Consider the following 19,678-nt stretch of genomic DNA (forward strand, 5'->3'; position numbering starts at 1 on the left):
TTTATTATTATTGGACAAGACCTTTGTATATATCCCAGGCTGTAAAACCTTCAGTTCTCCTGCCTCAGTTTCCCAAGCACCTGGATCTAATTCTTCTTAGGCTATCACTCCTAAATTGTATTATTTGATTTGACCTTATCTACCACTGAAAGGCCTTACCTCCCAGGCAGCCTCAATGGAGGTTAGCGCTTCAATATATAAACTGGTGTTGGAGGGGGAGATGGGTGTCAGTCCATATCAAAGAGTTTTATCAGTCACAAAGTGTCCCTTTACTGTCAGATGCTGTTCTATAGGAGCTCGTGGAATTATAGTCCCTTCCATAACCCCATTGTGACCTATAAGGAAAGCAATTCAAATAGGGAAAATAATTTGCCCACAGAGGCAATAGCAGATGCCAAATCTTCTGGTATGCCCCGTGCATGGTCTTATTGGCCTGGGCTTCCCACAGTGACTGCTCTGCAGCAAATGCACTAGGCTGAGCTTCCAGCCTCAGCAGGGAAGCTTCTGTTCTGTCCTCCAAGGACAGTTTCTGTTCACCCCTCTTCACATTCACCAAAACATCACATCAGGGCTCCTGACCAAAATCTCTTGCCTGATGATCCAAAGTTGAATTCCTCTTGTGGTCCAGGCCTTATCAGAAGCACATCAGGATCTTTATTACTCCTCACGATATAGGCTCTGTACCATCTACTGCCATCAGCCCCAACAGATGCATTCATTTTCTCCCTGGACCATCTGTCGTTTGAAGACGACCATTTTTACATTGGTGAGGAAAGGCTTGTTGGGGCTTCCTTCCTCTGGAATGTGGGTCCTGTTGACGCCGGGCTTCCTACATCAGCACACGTGGCTGCATTTTCACCCACCACCTCAGCCTTTCTCTCCTTGTGGCTGGAGAGCTGGAGAGTGCTACCGAAGACTTCGGAAAACTCCGCAGCAGACCTTGCCAACCCATCAGGCCTCGGGCTCAGTCTTTCCCACTCACAGAAGAGCCTCTTTTCTGTGAGGTGGGGCTTCATTTCTACCCACAACAGATATCCCACCTTTAGGCAGATTACACAGGTGTCCTAGTACAACAGCCCGGTAGCCAGCAGCAATTCACTTGCTACTAGGCTGTCTCCCTGCCCCTCCCCATGCTCTCCCTCTCTCTCTCTCTCTCTCACTCTCTCTCTCTCTATATATATATGATATTATATATGATATATATGATATATGTGATATTATATACATATATAGTCTTATATATTTTTATAGTACATGTTTATAAACATATTTATATATTACATATAAATATTAATGCATATGATATTTCTATATAATATATAATTACACATATACATATATAAAATGTCTCTCCCTCTTTCATATCCCCTTGCCCATCTCTCTTTTTTCCTTGGATTTGCTAACTCTTAAGCTTGTATTATTTAAACATCGCTGCTGTCTGGAAGTTGGCATTGCCACCACCACATCTGGCTTGAGATACCATGGTTTATTTGGTTCAGCTGGATGGCTTATCGCTTGATTGACTGGGTAGATTTTTCTAAGCATGATGTTTAGTTCAGCAATGCAGTAGTCACCGAATCTCTGAGTGCCGGTTGGCTGCACATAGAGGAACGTTTATAAAATGATGATGCCTAGGTCCCACTTTCCAGAGGTTCTGATTTAATTTGGCTGTGGTTTCAAAGGCTGTCCAGTTGATTCTCATGGGTATCCAGGGTTGAGAATCTCTGGTTAGCGCTGAATGGTTGCCAGGGCAACGATTGATCTGATACTTAAATATCTTCCTCTGGGAAATCTATGGTGATGACTCTTTTTCAGGTGATTTTCCTCCACTGCTACCAGAGAGAGAGGCAGTAAGCAATGGTTAGTCGTAGACCATGGCCACCCTTAAAGCTGCAGCAGTACTTGGGTGGGGGTGTTGCTCCATGGGAGAGCATGTGCTGCATATGTACAGAGTTCAGAGTTTGGGCCCCAGCACATACACACCATCCTACATGCACAGTACTCAGCTATGGCCCTTCCTGAGGTCAAGGGAATTTTCCTCTAGGTCTGTAGTTCTCGGCAGGATATTTGACTCGGAGGGGTGTTTTGACAATGGGGGTATTTTGAATCGCTACAACTTGGAGGAATGCAACTGGTATCTTGCGGGCAGGGGCAACGGGCAGTGCTGGGCATCTCTCTATGAACAGGGCAGCTCTGCAACAAAGAATTACCCAGCACAAAATGTCTCACATGCCAATGGTTGAAAGCCCTTTCTAGATCCTTGCTCTTTGGGTTCCCCCTGTGTCCCAAGAACTATCATCGTGAATGGAATCAGTCCTGAAGTATTCCTGCATTCTAATTTTAATTCGAGCACAGTTTCAATAGTCTTTTTCAAACCCGCACTTTGCATCCCTTTGAAGTGGTCTCAGAATGTCCTCATCCCCTTTGCTTTTAAGAAATGGTGGATACTGCCTGACTGCATGTATCAGAGGCAGGATAATCCCAGCCGCACCCTTTCCACTTGCTGCTCACTTTCCTGCCTGGCTGCCTTCTCAAAATACAGAATGAACAGAGTCCAGGACCTTGATGAAGTCCTTGCCCATGCAGCCTTCCCCAGATCTAACAGTCAAGGGAGCTAGCCCCAGGATGCCGGTCACTGGTCACTCGGCAAGATGTGCTCCGGGGCTGCTGGGCAGATGAGCTCCCAGCCTGGCTGCCTCGGACCTTGTGCTACGTTGATTCATAAACACTGCACTGATGCTTTGAGCAGGGACTGTACCTGCTGATTTCTCTCCCCACTCCTTACATCAGTTCATTATTGAATTAAAGATCATTGCGATTTAAAGTGAACCCTGGGGCAGCCTGGGGACGAACCCAAGGTCTGGGGAAGAAATTGAACCGGGCGCTGCAGTTACCCACTCCAATCTCAGCTGGATGCATTTTTCTGTCTCTTAAGGAAATAATTCAAAACTCCAAGGGCTGGAAGTAAAAGTAGAGCCTTCCCCTGCGGTGTCATGAGCCCACACAGAGAGGCTGGCATGCCAGGAAAGGGAGCCGATTATAAATAGCACAAAAGCGGCATCAGTCAAAACTCACAGATGTGCCTGAGCGAAATGTTAAAAGAAACACCTTCTGAGAGAGGGAGCAATGGGTTCTCTTTATTTTTATAATTGAAAGCACTAAGGAGCAAAGGCGCTTTATATTCATATTAAGTATACACACCCCTACAGCATACAGAAAGAGATATACAGCCCTGCAGCATACACACAGAAACACACACCCCAATAGCACATACACACGAGACATACAACCCAACAGAGCATACACACATAGCAAGAGAGAGATACACACCCCTACAGCACATACATAGACACACACCCCTCTATCACATACACGCAGACATGCACCCTTACAGAGCACACACATAGGCACACATGCGTGCACACGTGTGTGTGTGTGTGTGTGTGTGTGTGTGTGTGTGTGTGTGTGTGTGTGTGTGTGAGAGAGAGAGAGAGAGAGAGAGAGAGAGAGAGAGAGAGAACCCCTTTAAAGAAAGGATGGATAATCATTAGTTCTAACACAACAAAATCACAAATGGCCAGAACCTCGCAGAGGGAGCCATTGTCCTTTTCCTCTGTGTACTGAATCTATTTAATAAGCCTATGGTCTCTCCCTGTGAAGTCATTTTCCTGTATGGGTATTTCTTTTTCCAGCTTAGATGGAAGCCATTTGAGATTCCAAAAGCATCTCAGAAGAGAGTGGACTTTGTGAGCGTAAGTCAATATTCGCCGCGTCTTCCCACTGCCCTCCTCTGTCCTGCGGTGAGAGAGCTAACCATCTGCAGTCCGGAATGCCAAGCGGAGCAGCCTGAACCGGAGGCGGCAGAGACGAAGCCACCTGTGTGCAGTGTGGGGGCTGGCTGAGGGATGTCTTACTTACAGGCACCATATGGCTTCTGACACCAAAGGGCACCCAGGAGTTTTTTACCTCACAGAAAGGCCAAAGAGAGTCAAATTTCCTCCCTCCAACACTTCTTCTTTGGGTTAGAGTAGGCACTCTTAAACTTTTTGATCCATGGCGCCTTTGATGGTCTGGTGACACCTGCTTTTATTTATGTACTTATTAATTTTGTTGTTGGCTTTTAATTTGGGGGCTTGGGGATTTTGTTTGTTTGTTTGCTTGGTTGGTTTGGTTGAGATAGGATCTCCCCCTGTAGCTCAGGCTGGCCTTGAACTCACGACAGTCCTCTTCCCTCAGTCCAGTTGCTGGGATTACTGCTATGAGCCACTATGCCTGACATAACCTGTGTTTTTGACAGGGTAAAATAAGTTACATCAAATTATACAGACAATTATGTTGAAATGCAATGGTAAAATATTTTTTAAAAATACTGTATTTGTTTTATAGTTATAAACATGCCTCCTAGTTAATGTACTAGATCATAAGACCTATGGGAAAATCCATTCACTACAGTATGAGCCCAAATGATACTTTGAGATACCTGTGATGAATGAATGCTACAAAAGTGTCCCAGTCATTAACAAAGTTACAGGCACTTCCGGTGCTGTTTGTGGTTTGCTGCCTGCATTCATAATACTTGAAGGAAATGATAAATTTCATTCAGATTAGTAAAAAAAAAAAAAAAAAAAGACAAAAAAAAAATGTTCCCATCCAAGAACTTGAAACCTCTGAAATGGATCCTTGGGCTAGGATGGCATCAACTCAGGTGGTACCCGGCTAAGTACAGTGCCAGCTGGCAGTCCTTCTTGATTAGTTACAAATGTTGGCGGTACTGGAACACCTGCACCCACAGCAAGAAGCCTGTGGGTGAAGGGACCGGAGCTCTCGGGCGGTAGGGCTCCAAGAGGACCAAGGAGGGTTCCGAAGGCCAGCTTGGCTTTGGCTTACTTAGGAAGACTCCAGGTGCCCCGCTTTAGTCCAGACTGTTGAAAGCATCTCCAAGTCTTTGTCCTTAGAGGTGTCCCCACACCTTGTGAGGACTCGCTCTAGTAGAAAAAGAAATCCCCTGCCTGCAGGTTTGGGGCAGAGTGATATAAGAAGTTCCCCTCCCCCGCCCCCACGCTTCTTGCACTGGGGATCAGATCGGCTGGTCCTGAAGCACAAGGACTTGCAGTCAGTCACAAAGTCTTCTGCTCTGCTCTGGGGAGAGTAGCCTGGCTTTCTTCCCAAGAGAGGGCTGCCCCGGGGTGGGGTAGACTTGGAGGGCACTAAATGTCAAGGGAAGTTTCAGTCTCTCCTCTCCCCCGCCCCCCAATCCTTCTACCAGGTATCACCTCCTTCCTCCGGGTTTATTGGGATCATAATAAAATATCAGCCTCAAATCCATTTAAAGAAATTATGTTCTGTAAGTTCATCTGACACAGCCATTAAAAGTTCTCGGTCGACTAGGATGGGACACAGCCCACCAAGTGTAAGTCAATACATTTCAGGCAGCCTAGCTCCCAAAGACTTCTGGGACATTCTCAAAGAGAAGACTAGAACCTTGCAAGTTTCATGACTCTCAGGGGCCGGGGGCGGGCTGGGTCTCCGACACACTGCTCATTCTCACCCTGTCTCCTGCTCTCTCAGGGGCTGCACACCTTATGTGGAGCTGGAGACATCAAGTCTAACAACGGACTTGCTATTCACATCTTCCTGTGTAACTCCTCCATGGAGAACAGGTAAGAGGCTCGGTGTTGGGGCATGACCTACCCATCCCCCAGGGCCTGCCGGCCAGAGAGTGGGGGCCTAATAAAGTCACACATGCACAAACACTGTCCTTTTGTTAGTTTCAGAGAAACGGTGGTATGGATTTCTTGATAATGATATCAACTGAGAATTTCTATTTTGACTGGCTCTTAAGACAGAGACAAAAATGTCACGTAACAGGGTAGGTAGAAAGGAGAGGTTAGGACCCTGTGATGAAGGAGTAGTTCAAGTAAGTAGCTTGGGGACAAATGGAACTAATTTCTAAGGCTCCCTAGTATACCAGACTTCTTCTTTGGGGCCACCAAACAGCTCCCAAATCGTGACACAGAGACATTATTATGTCTGTTATTATGAATGTTCGGCCTAGCTTAGGCACATTTAACTTGTGTGTTGGCTAGCTCTTTTAACTTAAGTTAACCTGTCTTTCTTTATATCTTTTGACTTGGGCCTTTTTACCTTTTCTTTCCTTCTGTATATCTCACTTTCACAGCTTCTCATGTCTGGCTGGCTGGCAGCTGCCTGGCTTCTGCCCCGGGCATGTCCTTCTCTTTCTCCCTTGTTCTCTTCTTCTTTTCTTTCATTCTAGACTTCTCCTCCTATTTATCCGCTCTGCCTGGCAGCCCCACCCATCCTTTCTCTGCCTAGCTATTGGCCATTCAGCTCTTTATTGGACCAATCAGGTGCCTTAGGCAGGCAAGGTGAAACAAATGCAACACATCTTTACATAGTTAAACACACATCCTTACATTGTTAAACAAATGCAGCACAGACAACTGTAACACATCTTTACACAGTTAAAGCAATATTCTGCAGCATAAACAAATGTAGCACATCTTTGCATAGTGGAAATAATATTCCACAGCACTTTAGGGTTCAAGTCCAAAGTCATACTGCATGAGCAGTTATGAGGGCAAAGTGTCTGCTTTGGCTGAGAGCTGGCAGCTTTGTGTGAGGGGAATGTTCCTGCATATAGAAGTTGACATACTGTTGTTTTAAAGGGGTGTGCATGTCATAGCACGTGTGTGGAGAAGTCAGGGACAACTTGAGGGAGTCCCTTCTCTCCTTGTGTCATGTGAGTCCCAGGGATCAAACTCAGATCCTCAGGCTTGGTGGCAGTTGCCTTTACCTGCTGGGCTATTTCGCTGGTCTCTATATTCTGCTTTCTTTTCAATTTGAAAAAGTAAATGACAACCTGCCTTTTCTGTGGAAAGCAGAGTATCATGGCAGCTTTGCACACAACCTCTAGAACAACACCCTTGTGTCTAAAGCTGCAATCTGATCTTGCTGACTTCTTGAATTCATGTGGGCTATTCAACTTTTTTATTGTTTTTATTTTTATTTTATTTTGTTCTATGTGTATTAGTGTCTTGCCTGCAGATATATCTGTGCACCACATGTGCCCGTGGAAGCCAGAAGAGGATGTTGGGTCCCCTGGCACTGAAGATAGGGACAGTTGTGAGCAACCATGGGGGTGCTAGGAACAGCATGTGGGTCCTCTAAAGAGAAACAAGTGCTCATAACTGCCAACCCATCTCTCCTGCCCTAGCTGTTCCACTTTTTGAGTCATGAATCAAGGCCAAGATTACAGCCCTGTGAGACACTGGAGACCTCCCTTTGGGTCTAGCCTTGTGTCAGGTCACCTCCCTTCTCTCCATTTAAGCCACAATGGCCTCTCTCTACTTCTCTCTCAACATGCCATGAGCCTGCTTGCCCCAGAGCACCTGAGCTTGCTTCTCCTTTTGCCTGGAGTTCCTTCTCTTGCCTAGATGATACCTTTAGATCCATTGTCAAAAGTCTCATCTGTAGGGAGGCCTTTGTTTTCTCCCCAAACCAGGGCAGGTTCCTATTTCTTCATGTCCCTGAACTTGACTTTCACAGCACCAGGATGCCTTGCAGGGACAGAGTTCTGCACTTGTGTGCTTCCTGCTGCAATCTGCTAGACTTTTTAACTCCACAGGGGGCTTCTGTGGGCCATTTTATACCCAGTGCCTGGTCCGTGGTAGGCACTAAATAATAATTTGTAGAATGAATACACTTGTCCAGAATGTGTTAAAACTGAAAAATCACAGAAAGTACTCTTGTCTATTGCAGGTGCTTTTACAATTCAGATGGGGATTTCCTAATCGGTAAGCTCCAGAGTGGGAAGATTGACTGATCCCTAGTCCCGGGCTATGTTCCCGGTGGTGGTGTTGTATTTTTCTCACCTGCATCTCCCATCTGCTTTTTTTTTTTTTGGTTTTATCGAGACAGGGTCTCTCTGTGTAGCTTTGTGCCTTTCCTGGAACTCACTCTGTAGTCCAGGCTGGCCTCGAACTCACAGAGATCCGCCTGGCTCTGCCTCCTGAGTGCTGGGATTAAAGGCGTGCGCCACCGCCGCCCGGTTCCCATCTGCTTTATTAAATGAAGTATCATCTACAGAGTGAGGTCCAGATGCCACTGGTGGTCTGGAAAAGATTCCTAGCATACCTCAAAGTGTCTAATGTATGTTCTGGGCTTTCTGCCTGTGGCTGTCTCTCTCTGTTGGGCCTCTCTCATGTGGGAGATCTTGGCAGCTGAAATGAAGCTAATAACATAAGACTAACTTATTAGGAAAATTCTATTTGTTTTTAAACTCACCCAAGGAAAGCCCATTTGTCATCAATAACCACCATTCAGATAAAAATTTTAGGAGACCATCTAAAAATGTAAGTCCCATCAGAGATTATTCTGGTCTTCCCATGCGTTTGGTGGTGTTAGAATCAGTATTCAGGCGTGAACATTTTCGTGTAGTCGGCAGACATGCAAATGCCAGCATTCCCGCTGAAATGTCAGAAAAGAGTGATTTTTCTGTGCTATTTCTATGACCCTTTTGGGTCAATTCACAAAAATGCATATATACAAGCTCCTCAAAGGGGTGGGGGTCGGGGAGAAGATTGAGATTTTTGAAGAACTTTCAAAATCTTCTAGACAGCAAAATAGTTAACTGACATTGTCAGAATATAACTTACCCCCAAGAGACACAATAAAGGTCTCCTCATTTGCAATAACAAACGCATACAGACCTTAAGCCGGCAGGTTCTCCGTTAACAGGGTTGCTCATCACCGCACTGGATTTTTTTTCCCCCCATTTGCCAGTTCCCCAGAAAGGGAAGCTTCTCATTTACACAGAGTTTGGCAAGATGCTTCTGCAGCCCAACGAGATCTGCGTCATTCAGGTTGGTAATGAGCCCTCTCCCCACCGCCTCTCCCTAATTCGGGAGCAATCAGATGTTTCAGCTGCTGCTATTTCTAACACTGAAATGTCTCTGTCATGTCTGGGTACCAGAGAGGAATGTGAGTTCCACAGAAGACTTCAGAGTAAGCAGGCTTAGTGCCTGCATTGTTGAATACAGCACACAGTCACAAAGCAAAGAATGTTTATCAGTTCCTTTCCCTAAATGTTTGTAGTCTGCTTAAGGCTGGGTCAAAGGTAGGAGATGGTGGAGGTATTAAAAAAAATAGTTTTTTGGCCAGTTGGAGGCTGCTGTTATTCCTGGGCCCGATGAGAGATTAATTATGGGTATGATTAGGAATTAGATTTTTCTTTGTAACCCATTTTTAATCTGCTCGCCTTTCACAATTGTCTCAGTTAGGGTTTTATTGCTATGAGGACACCATGACTACTGGCAATTCTTACTAAGGAAACATTTCACTGGGATGGCTCATTTACAGTTGCAGAGGTTCAGTGCATTATCCACATGGCGAGGAGCATGGCGGGCGACCGGTAGCATGGTGGCGTGTAAACAGACATGGTGCTGGCTATATCTTGACCAGAAGGCAATAAGGAGTCGACTGAGACACTGGGCGGTATCCTGAGCACAGGAAACCTCAAAGCCCGCCCCCACAGTGATGCATGTCCTCCAACAAGGCCACACCCACTCCAACAAAGCCACACCTCCTAATAGTGCCATTCTCCATGAGATTATGGGGGCCAATTACATTCAAACTACCACAACAATATGCCTGGAAACATGATCACATTGCTTCTGCATATAACTACAAGTTATGATTTATTTAAGAGGGCGTGCTTGGTGTTTTTGTCCTCCAGAGAGGAATGCGATTCAGTGTCGATGTCTTCGAGGAGACCAGGGGCTACATCCTGGAGGTTTATGGTGTCCACTTTGAGTTACCTGACCTGGGACCCATTGGTAAACCTTCACTCTCAGCCTCACTTGAGATACATTGCCTTCCACCTCTTCCTCATTCTCACACTCCAACTTAACTTCCCTCTCCAGACAGCTTCCTTAGACCAGGTGCCTTCCTACAAAATCAGGAAATAACAGAAAATGACCCAAACCAATCTACTCTAAATGTCTCTAAAATAACACGACAGAACAACGATGATAAAGGCATTTAGCGGTTTCTGGTTAGATAGTATATATTACAAAGGACTCAGAAGGGGCCGCAAGAATAGCTTTACCAAGAATGAGATCTGAGATTTGATTTAAATTCTTCTGGGTTTTGTTTTCTGGGTTTTTTTTTTTTTTTGGTTGTTGTTGTTGTTTTGGTTTGTTATTGTTTCTTGTTGTTTTTTTTTTTTTAAGTTAGGGTCTCATATCCTGGGCTGACCTCTAACTCTCTATACAGATGAGAATGACCTTGAACTTCTAACTCTACTGCTTCCTGAATGCTGGGATTATAGGCGTTCACTACCATGCCCAGCCCCACGCAGTGCAGAGGACTGAACCCAGGGCTTCATGCATGCTAGGGAAGCACTTTACCAACTGAGCTATGTTCCCCCAGCCCTGAGATCTGATTAATTTTTGACGGCATATTAAAGAGAAGAGGAAAGGGAACCGCTTAAGCAAATATATGCTAATGAGAATGAGCTTTGTGAATAATTGTTTTCTTAAGTCAATAAGCTGTGTGTCTCCAACCATAAAAATGGCCTGGGTTCTATTCCCATGGAAAGATGGACTGGGCTGAGTGACACATGGCCTTTGAACATCACATTCCTTCTGAGCACATTTCACAAAATTCCCACACTTAACAAGTGTATCACTTCATGCTGTGAAGGAGCTATAAACAACAGCCCTATGAGGTAGATTAAAACTTCCTCTCTCCCTGCCCCTACTCTTCTTACAGCTGAAGGCAGGGGCTGCAGGAGAGAAGCAAGCGGAAGATCTTAGGAGCAATTGTTCTCAAGCTCCCATGGAGAAAAAAAAAAAAGGAGCCTGGAAATTGGCCCCTGGTTTCATCCTGGGTCATACCTCCCAGTTCTTTCCTTCCTTGTCAACAGCTTTTCAGAGCAACAAGGACAGGCCAGCATGTGCCTTCTGGTCACTCCCCTGGGGATCCAAATATTCAGAGGAAGGTGGGAGGCAGCAGAGAGGCAGCTGGAGCCGTGGTGGGCCGTCTGTCATCCTGCCTGCCGCCCACTCTCCCCACTTTGGTCTAGCTTCCTGCTGCTGTGCAGAGCCTCCAGGTTCCACGGAGCATGTACCCTCTGGAAAATATATATAATTTACTAACCAGCTGGGGCTTTTTTTTTTTTTTTAACCCCAGGAGCTGGAAATGATAAAACACTCCCCAGGCCTCTCCTCTCCGAGTTAAATTATGTTTTTGCACTTACGCTTTTTCATATTTTGTCGTTTGATTTATTTCCTTTCTCTGGAGGGCACACTCCCTCCTGAACAAAGCTGAACAGGCCGGTCCTCAATTCTTCCTCTCTGAATGGCAGGCACATATTTTTCAGGCTGGACAACAGCTTTATAGGCCTGGCTTTTGAGCTCTATCTACGGGGCAAAGGCCTGCCTAGAACAATAGCTTACTGCCTTTTTATATGAGATCAGGGTCCAAGGATGTGTTGGGGAGTCCCCAGGGCTTCCTAGGACAGAGACCTGCTGTTCTCCCAACTCTTCCCCTTTCCTACTCTCCAGTCTCTCCTCTCCCCTTTTCTCACCTGTGGTATAGGATTAATGATGAGGTAATGTATATAAAAAGCATATGAGCCATATCACTCTTCAACTTTAGAAGACAATGCAGCTCATGAGGATTTTTGAAATTTTCTGTTTTTCAATCAAATCTCTTAGATCTTTCTACAAATCTACCAGACTGAGATCCAACAGATTCTGTGCTGCTTGGGATTGAACCTAGGGGCTCATAGATGCTGGGCAGGCACTCAGCCATAGCTCCGACTGGGAACCCAGTAAGGATTGTGGTGATGAAAGTAATTTGTGGAATTACTCATGACATAGAAGAAAGCCTTCCCCTTTGCTGGCATCTTTCCTTTGACTGCCAAAGTTTCTAAATGGGTTTCGGGGCACTGTGTTCTAGGAGCAAATGGCTTGGCCAATCCTCGTGATTTCTTGATCCCTGTTGCCTGGTATGAAGATCGTCAAGTGCCTGGTGGTTACACTGTGATTAATAAATACCAGGGCAAGCTGTTTGCTTCCAAACAGGTAAGGTAAGACTATCGTTAGCCAGAGAGTGAATGTGGAGTTGTAAAGCACCAGTTGAGTGCCAAGGTCAGCCTTAGGTACATTATCTTTGTCTTTATCACACCACTAAGGTACTGCACATTACACTCCTGGTCATGGCAACAGATCAGATAGTGATGATTAATTTACCCATGTCTCAGTAAGTGACACTGTTTGACTGTTTGACTCTAGAGGTGGTGCTTTTTCTACTCCTCTAGCAATGGAAATTTGGCAATACATAGGTCTCTAAAAATGACGTGGGGCACATGACATATAGGCCACCTAATATGTCCTGAAAAAGAAGATGAGTCACCACAAAGATCAGCCAAGATTGATATTCCTCAGTGACCACCTTATTTCAAATATAAGTGATTGATGGTTGATCCAAAACATAGAGAATTTAGTTAATTAGCTTCAATTATATCAGAGGCCTAGTAAACTCAGGACATGAAATCATAGGCAATAATATAAAATTAATTTTGAGAGATGGTAACAGTCTATCCTTTCTGTAAGAATGTCACATGAAAAAATAACATAATATATAACCTATGCTATAATAATACTTTATGGCTTCTTGTTCATTTTTTTGAGACAAGATCTCATATAGCTCAGGTTGGCCTTGAACTTGCTTTGTAGCTGAGAGTGACCTTGAACTCCTGATCTTCCTGCTTCTACCTCCCAAGAGAGAACATTTCAGGTGTGCACCACCATGCCAGGCTATTACTACGTATTATTACTTAACTTATTGAGTGCATAAAGTTAGAACAGATTAATCATATAATGAAAGCTACCCAAGTAGCCCTTCTGTTATTATTGTTTGCTTTATTTTTTTTATTTGTCTGACGTACTGTCTATATTTGCCTAGCATGTGTTATTTTCCTTGAGTAGCACCAAAAGGCCATGCCAACCAGCAGAGGCACATGAGTTTGCAACTTCAGATTAAACCCTGGAGCAAACAGCAATGTGTCAGCCTCACATTCTCCAGGTCGAGATTTTTCATAAGTGGTTCAGGGACCATTTGTTTTAGAATCAGAAAGCTTTGTTTAAAATGCTCACACCTACATGAATACTCTCAGTGGGCAAAAATGAAATTTTTATTATTATTATTTTACATACAATTGATAGAGAACCTCTGTTCTGGCAGTAGCCAGCAGCTGCTGTAGAAAGCTTTCTACTTCCCAGGGGGCCCTTGTAATGGTCCCACTGGTCCATTTTCCTCTGCCATGGTCTATGCCCTGGGAGGCTGGCATTTATCCACAAAGTAGCCTGGGCTCCTTAGTCTACTATCGGTTGAGTCAACTGGAAGGGACTTGATGACAGGAGGGAGAAGAGTTGGGCATTTCTTCACTGCTTCCTGCCTATTTAAGACATAAATGAGCCTGATCTAACTACTGTTGAGTGGCCTCAGTGTGGGGAGTCAGTTCATTGCAACTTGTAAAAGCTGATGTGCACACGTCTTCCCACCCTGGTGCTCAGCAGTGTCACATTGGGACTCCAAACCAGATCTCAGTACATAACTAAAAGCACTGAATGTTGTTGTTATTTTTTTAACCAGGAAAAAATATTATTATTGGTGGGGGGAGATAAACTATCATAGTGAGAGTATTCATACCACAGATATCAGCAAATACTATAAATCAGAGCTTTATTTCCCCAGAGAAATAACTAAAAATATTTACAAATATACTTTTCTTTAAATGTACGGGAGTCTGTTTAAGAAGTATTAGGGAGGCCGGGCGGTGGTGGCGCACGCCTTTAATCCCAGCACTCGGGAGGCAGAGCCAGGCGGATCTCTGTGAGTTCGAGGCCAGCCTGGGCTACCAAGTGAGTTCCAGGAGAGGCGCAAAGCTACAGAGAAACCCTGTCTCGAAAAACCAAAAAAAAAAAAAAAAAAAAAAAAAAAAAAAAAGAAGTATTAGGGAAATTTATTAAGGTAAATTGAGGAAATACACTCACGAATACAGAATGGAGTAGACAGCTGAGGTCATCCTCTGATCTGACCCGAAGTGAATCCACCTCTCCACCTCGCAGGCAGGAGCAGTGAGAAGGGGCATGTGACCCTTCTCCCTCTCCTTTTAAGAGGTCACATACAATGGCAGGAAGCACTGCCTCCTTCAGGCCCTATAACCCAAGGTCATGGGCGGAGCAAATACCACTACACTTCTTCAAGGTTCTAGATCTTGCTGACATCCTATAACAGTATTTTCCCTCTTTATTCCTCATGCCTGGGAATGTCAATGCCTTCCCACTGTTGTAAGGCTCAGATACCTCAACACTCTAATCATTCCACTTAGCCTTAACCATGCCTTTGTGAGTAGCTTTTCCCTAAAGTTTTTTTTCCTTTGTTCTTGAGAATATCATAATATCATAAACACAATGATATATGATCATATCCCCAGTTTCCCCTTTTCCTATCTCCATATCCCCTTTAACACACCCTACTCCCAACTTCACATCTTTTAATATTTTTTATTGTTTATACTCCTCTAATGACAGTTAGTGCTCTCTGTATGTGCATGGATGTTGGGCCATCCTCAGGAACATGGGACTCTCCTAACAGCGGTGCGTCTTCAGTGCCTAGAGGCCTGGTGATCATTTTTGCCATTTCTACCAGAGTTTTGGCTATCTCACTCTTATGCATATCACGTACTGGTAACTTCAGCTGCTCTGAGTTCATTAGTTTGATAACCATGTCATGTCTAGAAGACGGTATTTTACTACATTCCTTCTCATCTTCCAGCTCTTATATTCTTTCTGCCTCTTCTTCTTTCAAGAAGGTCCTGGAGCCTTGGGCTGGCTGGGTGGGTGCTGGCAGAGATGTCCCATTTACGGCTGAGCACTCAAATCTCTTATTCTCAGCACTGTGACCATCCATCCATCCTGAACTTTAGAATATTCTTCCTCGGATCCTCCTTCTTGACTAGATGCACGGTACCCATGAGGAAGATCCTAATACCGTAGCCCAAAAGTGATCTCCTACCCAAGACGACATAGGGAACAGTGTGAATGTCGTTCTGAAATCTCAAACACTTAGGCTGGATCTCTTCAAGGTGTCTTCTTCCACGAACTCCACAGCAGACACCGTGTCTATGAGGAGTTCCTTTAGGAGAAATATCACAGCAAGCGCCTGCTGCACCAGGAAGCAGAGGGAAGCCCAGATTGTTTGAGAACTGCTGGCATCCACAGATTCCTGCAGCTATGTTAAAAACTGGAAAAGCATGGCTTGATGACTGTGCTAGGCTGACAGCTGCAGCTTATGAACTGGAAAAGGGGTTAGTGACAAAGGGAGGGCCTAGGAGAGGTCCTGGGAAGCAGCCACGGCATGATTATGAGCTCTGATGCTCCCAAAGGATGGTCTCATTAAATTTAGAACAGCATCAAATAAAAAGAGTTACGTCGGTAAGGATTGTTAAGTCTGCAGCTACAGACACATTACGTTCTAAGACCACGCTTTCCTGGTTTCTGCGATTAGGATGTCTCCCCATTCAATGTTGTGGCCTGGCATGGAAACTATACACCCTACAAGTACAACCTGGAGAACTTCATGGTCATCAATGCCGTGGCCTTTGACCATGCGGTAAGTCTGGGCCATGCGGGGACGCTGGGGATGGGACAGCCCTTGAATGGTTGGGACCCAGAGTATACCTGTGGCATTCACAGAGCTAAAGTTTTCAAGGTCATTCTTGCAAAAGCCTCAACAGGATCATTTGTCCTTTGGTGAAGGAATCCTTTCCGTGACAAATGAGGATGCCAAGAAATACTCAACCTAAATTGCTTTTCTTCAGTTGTAACCACAACTCTCGTGGATGGGAAAAGGCAAATCCTGCTGATGATAATAATGAAGTCAGGAGGAAAGGTCATTTACAGATCCGGCCACCTTGTAAACCTGGGGCATGTACTCTGCTTGCTCTGGCTGCCTACCTGCTCACCAGCCTGTGCTTCTGGCTGTGGTTGGCTGTGAAGAGCAAGGCAGCACTCTTCTAAGGTTGCTCAAAGGTTGAATACTTGGATTTTTAAAAAAAAAAAAAAAAAAAAAAAGCCTAGTGTTTGAATTCAGTCATATTTTTCAGTCAATTAGGGGGCCACGGATAGGTCCCTGGTCTACCGTACAGGCTCCCGAGAGCCCATCTGCTCGATACAGTGCTGGTTCTGAGACCCTGAGGGAAAGCTCATTTTGCAGTGTACTTCATAATAGATTAACTTTACCCACAAGCTGAGGGATAATTGGGGCAGAAGCCAGAGAGTCAAGAGATAGAAGGATTACTCTGAGCCAATTCAGTTTATCTCTGGGGGACCCGAACTACCTCTCTGAACAACAGTGGATCTTAATAAAACCAAAGGGGAGAAAGAAAATCAAGATTCCAAGCCCAAGGCATCACGGAGAAGCACCCGAGACCTTGCTAAAGCTCTGTTTGAGCCTTCTCACCTTGTCTTTCTTTTAATAGTTTCCGACCATTTCCCATGACAGATGGCAGAAAAAACGGTAACTCTTCCAGCAAGAAATGTTGGGTTGATTTTTTTTTTTTTTTTTTGCTTTGTTCGTGGTTTTGGGTTTTGTCTTCTATTTGAATGTACAGAGGTTCAGTCTTCTCTGTACTGCTGTGGTGGTTATCTCCCCTAAATTCAGATCTGGTCATCCCATCCATCGGCTGCTTTAGTAAATCTTTGCAGGCTCCCTGTGGTTTAGGATTAAGTCTGAGCTCTGAAGCATGGCATTTGATACTCCTCACCATCTGGCCCTGGGCTCCTTTCTCTAGTACCACATCTCACCCCTCTTTCGTCCTTCACTGAACCCCTGGCTTTAACCTTCCCCCTGCTTTACAAAATTTCAATGTACCTTGATATCTTTTCTATTTTCCCTGACAAAAATCCCCCCTCTCTTCCTCTCCCCCCCCCCCCCCCCCGCCCCCCCACTTCCTTTCTTTTGTTCACTTTTAAAGATTTAGCTCAAGTCACAGGTCTTTGAAGCTTTCCCTGATCCTGTCACAGGAGATGAGGATGGTTGGCGACCGGGAGAGGGTTGACTGTCCCCAGACTGTACTATATAAATGCGTGAAACTGTCAAAGAACAAATTCAACAAAGAGTTATTTTGAAAAAGACATAGCCACATTCTCTTTTCCCCAATTAAAGTTAAAGGAATAGAGAACAGATTCCCAATCTTTGAATCACCAGACGTCAGCGCTGCAGTCTGAAAGTGAACACGGGTATCAATCACATTGAACCTTGGTCTTTCCATCTCGGGAGTCTAAACTTCTTGGAAAAAGTATAATCTTGTCCTTCTGAGAGTCAATCAAGAGTCCAAATTAATTAATTAATGTTAACCAGTTCTCAGATTTTTCCTGCCCATGGACACCATCTGGAACCTCTGATGCCCCGTCTCCCCAAGAAGCATACCTAGCTCCACACCAGGATGTGGATGCTGCTTTGTGTGTTTCTCAACATTCTCTGAGCAGCACCCAGCTCCCCGCCCCTCAGCCTGGGAGTGGAAGTCAGGCGCTCTGGCTCTCAGAGCTGTAGGGTAACAGGGAGCCCCTAACGTAGACCCAGCAGGCTAAAAATGTCCTCTTATCGGGCATGAATGCATTTTGCTTCAATCACAGCAAGAGGACAGTCACATGAGTGATTACTGCCACCTCAATCAGAGCCCAAATAGTTAAGCCTGCCGTGGGTCAGTTCATCAGAAACTGTCACTTGAAAATCAGGAAACTGTCACATGTGCAGGTGACATGCTGTCGCTGTGCCATCACCTCCCACGCGTCTGTCTCACCTTCGGTGTCCCCTTGTGTATTCACAGGACCCTTCCATTTTCACTGTGCTGACTGCCAAGTCTGTCCGACCTGGAGTGGCCATAGCCGACTTTGTCATTTTCCCACCTCGGTGGGGGGTGGCCGATAAAACCTTCAGGCCTCCATATTACCACCGTAAGTCTCAGTTTTACCAGAATACCTCGGGAAAACCGGAAACAGCAGCGAGGCACTGGCGACAATGGCCAGGCTGTTCTTGGATCCCCTGCCTGCCGGGCCTTGAGTTTAGAGTCCGGCTTCTCTGGCTACTGTTGGGCTATAAGAGGCTCCAACGTCCGGATGTCTGCAGGGAGTCATGGACTAACCTGGCTCCGGTGTCTCTGGGCCGAAAGAGAGACAGAAATGTTGGGAAGAGTGAAGCAAGAAGTGCATTTCAGATTTTTTTTTTTTTTTTTTTTTTTAAATTTTCGAGACAGGGCTTTTCTGTGTAGTTTTGGTGCCTGTCCTGGATCTCGCTCTGTAGACCAGGCTGGCCTTGAACTCACAGAGATCCTCCTGCCTCTGCCTCCTAAGTGCTGGGATTAAAGGCGTGCACCACCACCGCCCGGCTCATTTCAGATCTTTTTGAAGGGTGGGGAAGAGTGGTGATTTTAGTTTGTTTGGGGGAAACCACTTAAATCTGGTATAAGAACAAGTAAAATGTTCCTTCTTTAATTATTTCGGCAAGCCAACGCAGATAACAATCTAAACTGGGAGATAAACTATTCTGGAAGATGGGGGTGTTGTCAAGTTTATTCTTTGACAATGTCATACTTGCCCTCACCTCTACCTTTTCCCATCTCCCCCATTCCCTGTATATCTCTCTCATCTCTATTCATCTCTTTCCCACATTCCTTTCTTTTTGTTTAGTTTGTGTCCTTCCGAGTTTGACTAAGACTTTCTCTATGACCTTCTACTCACTGGAGACTGGTGGGTATACCAGTTGATACAAAACTTAGGACAATGGCCACTGGCCATCATGGAGTTAGTTGGTCCCTTTCCTTGCACCCCCCCATGAGTGGCCTATAGCTCAACAGTAAAGGGAAAGTTCCCATCAGCCCCTCCCCAATCCATGACTGACCACTGAGAGGGCCTGCCATGTGCAGACCCTGCACAAGTCACTGAAGCTGCTGTGAGCTCATACCTAGCGTGGCTGTGCTGTATGTAGAGAATGGTGCTTACTGCTCTTCTTCCTGTCTTCCACCTTTTATGTTATTTCATTCTGTCTTTCCACCATATCCCCTGAGCCTTAGAAGGGATAGTATAAATAACTTGTTTAGGCCTGAGCTCTCATTTTCCACATATTTTCGGCATCTTGAGCAGCCATGAGACTCCGAATTCACCAGTGTCTCCTGCAAATAGAAGCCTCTTTGAGTAAGGTTGAGAGTAGCTATGGCTATTTAGAAGGAAATTTGACATTATGGCTATGTAGTTAAATATCAATAGTAAGTGTCCTTGCAGGGTCTACGACCTCCCAAGGCTGGGGCTTTGGCCAGGCTTTCAGAACCAAGCAAAGGATCCCTTCTGTGGCCCAGGCCTCAGATCTAGAGAGCAGTTGGTTACCCCCACGATACTCATACCACTGCTGCACACATAGGCACATCTCACTGGCAGGTCGATGTTATAGACTGGTAGAATCGGTAGAACTCACTCATAGGTTAAGGCCACTTGATAGCTTTTCTCTCCCAAGCCACCAGCACAGCTCAGAAGTCGATTCAAACAAATCCAGTTTTGTTTTATCTGTATTATTAAGGCTAATGACTAACGGT

The 19,678-nt window shown here is 45.2% G+C and overlaps 2 protein-coding genes across 2 annotated transcripts in view; one reads left to right on the forward strand and one right to left on the reverse strand.

Moving 5' to 3' along the window:
- Gtf2e1 (general transcription factor IIE subunit 1) overlaps nucleotides 1-8,824 on the reverse strand; it is a 111,977-nt gene extending 103,153 nt beyond the window's left edge. The window contains exon 1 of the mRNA XM_052740661.1: nucleotides 8,730-8,824. The gene's annotated coding sequence lies outside the window, so the exon portion shown is untranslated. The remainder of the gene's footprint in view (nucleotides 1-8,729) is intronic.
- Hgd (homogentisate 1,2-dioxygenase) overlaps nucleotides 1-19,678 on the forward strand; it is a 49,278-nt gene that overhangs the window by 23,953 nt on the left and 5,647 nt on the right. Inside the window, exons 5-12 of the mRNA XM_052740658.1 lie at nucleotides 3,693-3,752; nucleotides 5,569-5,660; nucleotides 7,780-7,814; nucleotides 8,803-8,882; nucleotides 9,755-9,854; nucleotides 11,983-12,107; nucleotides 15,598-15,702; nucleotides 17,921-18,047. Of these exons, the coding sequence (XP_052596618.1) occupies nucleotides 3,693-3,752; nucleotides 5,569-5,660; nucleotides 7,780-7,814; nucleotides 8,803-8,882; nucleotides 9,755-9,854; nucleotides 11,983-12,107; nucleotides 15,598-15,702; nucleotides 17,921-18,047 (724 nt within the window). The remainder of the gene's footprint in view (nucleotides 1-3,692; nucleotides 3,753-5,568; nucleotides 5,661-7,779; nucleotides 7,815-8,802; nucleotides 8,883-9,754; nucleotides 9,855-11,982; nucleotides 12,108-15,597; nucleotides 15,703-17,920; nucleotides 18,048-19,678) is intronic.

Source organism: Peromyscus californicus, unplaced genomic scaffold (assembly GCF_007827085.1).
Source record: "Peromyscus californicus insignis strain IS unplaced genomic scaffold, ASM782708v3 Scaffold_16__1_contigs__length_79575227, whole genome shotgun sequence".
NCBI classification, from domain to species: domain Eukaryota; kingdom Metazoa; phylum Chordata; class Mammalia; order Rodentia; family Cricetidae; genus Peromyscus; species Peromyscus californicus.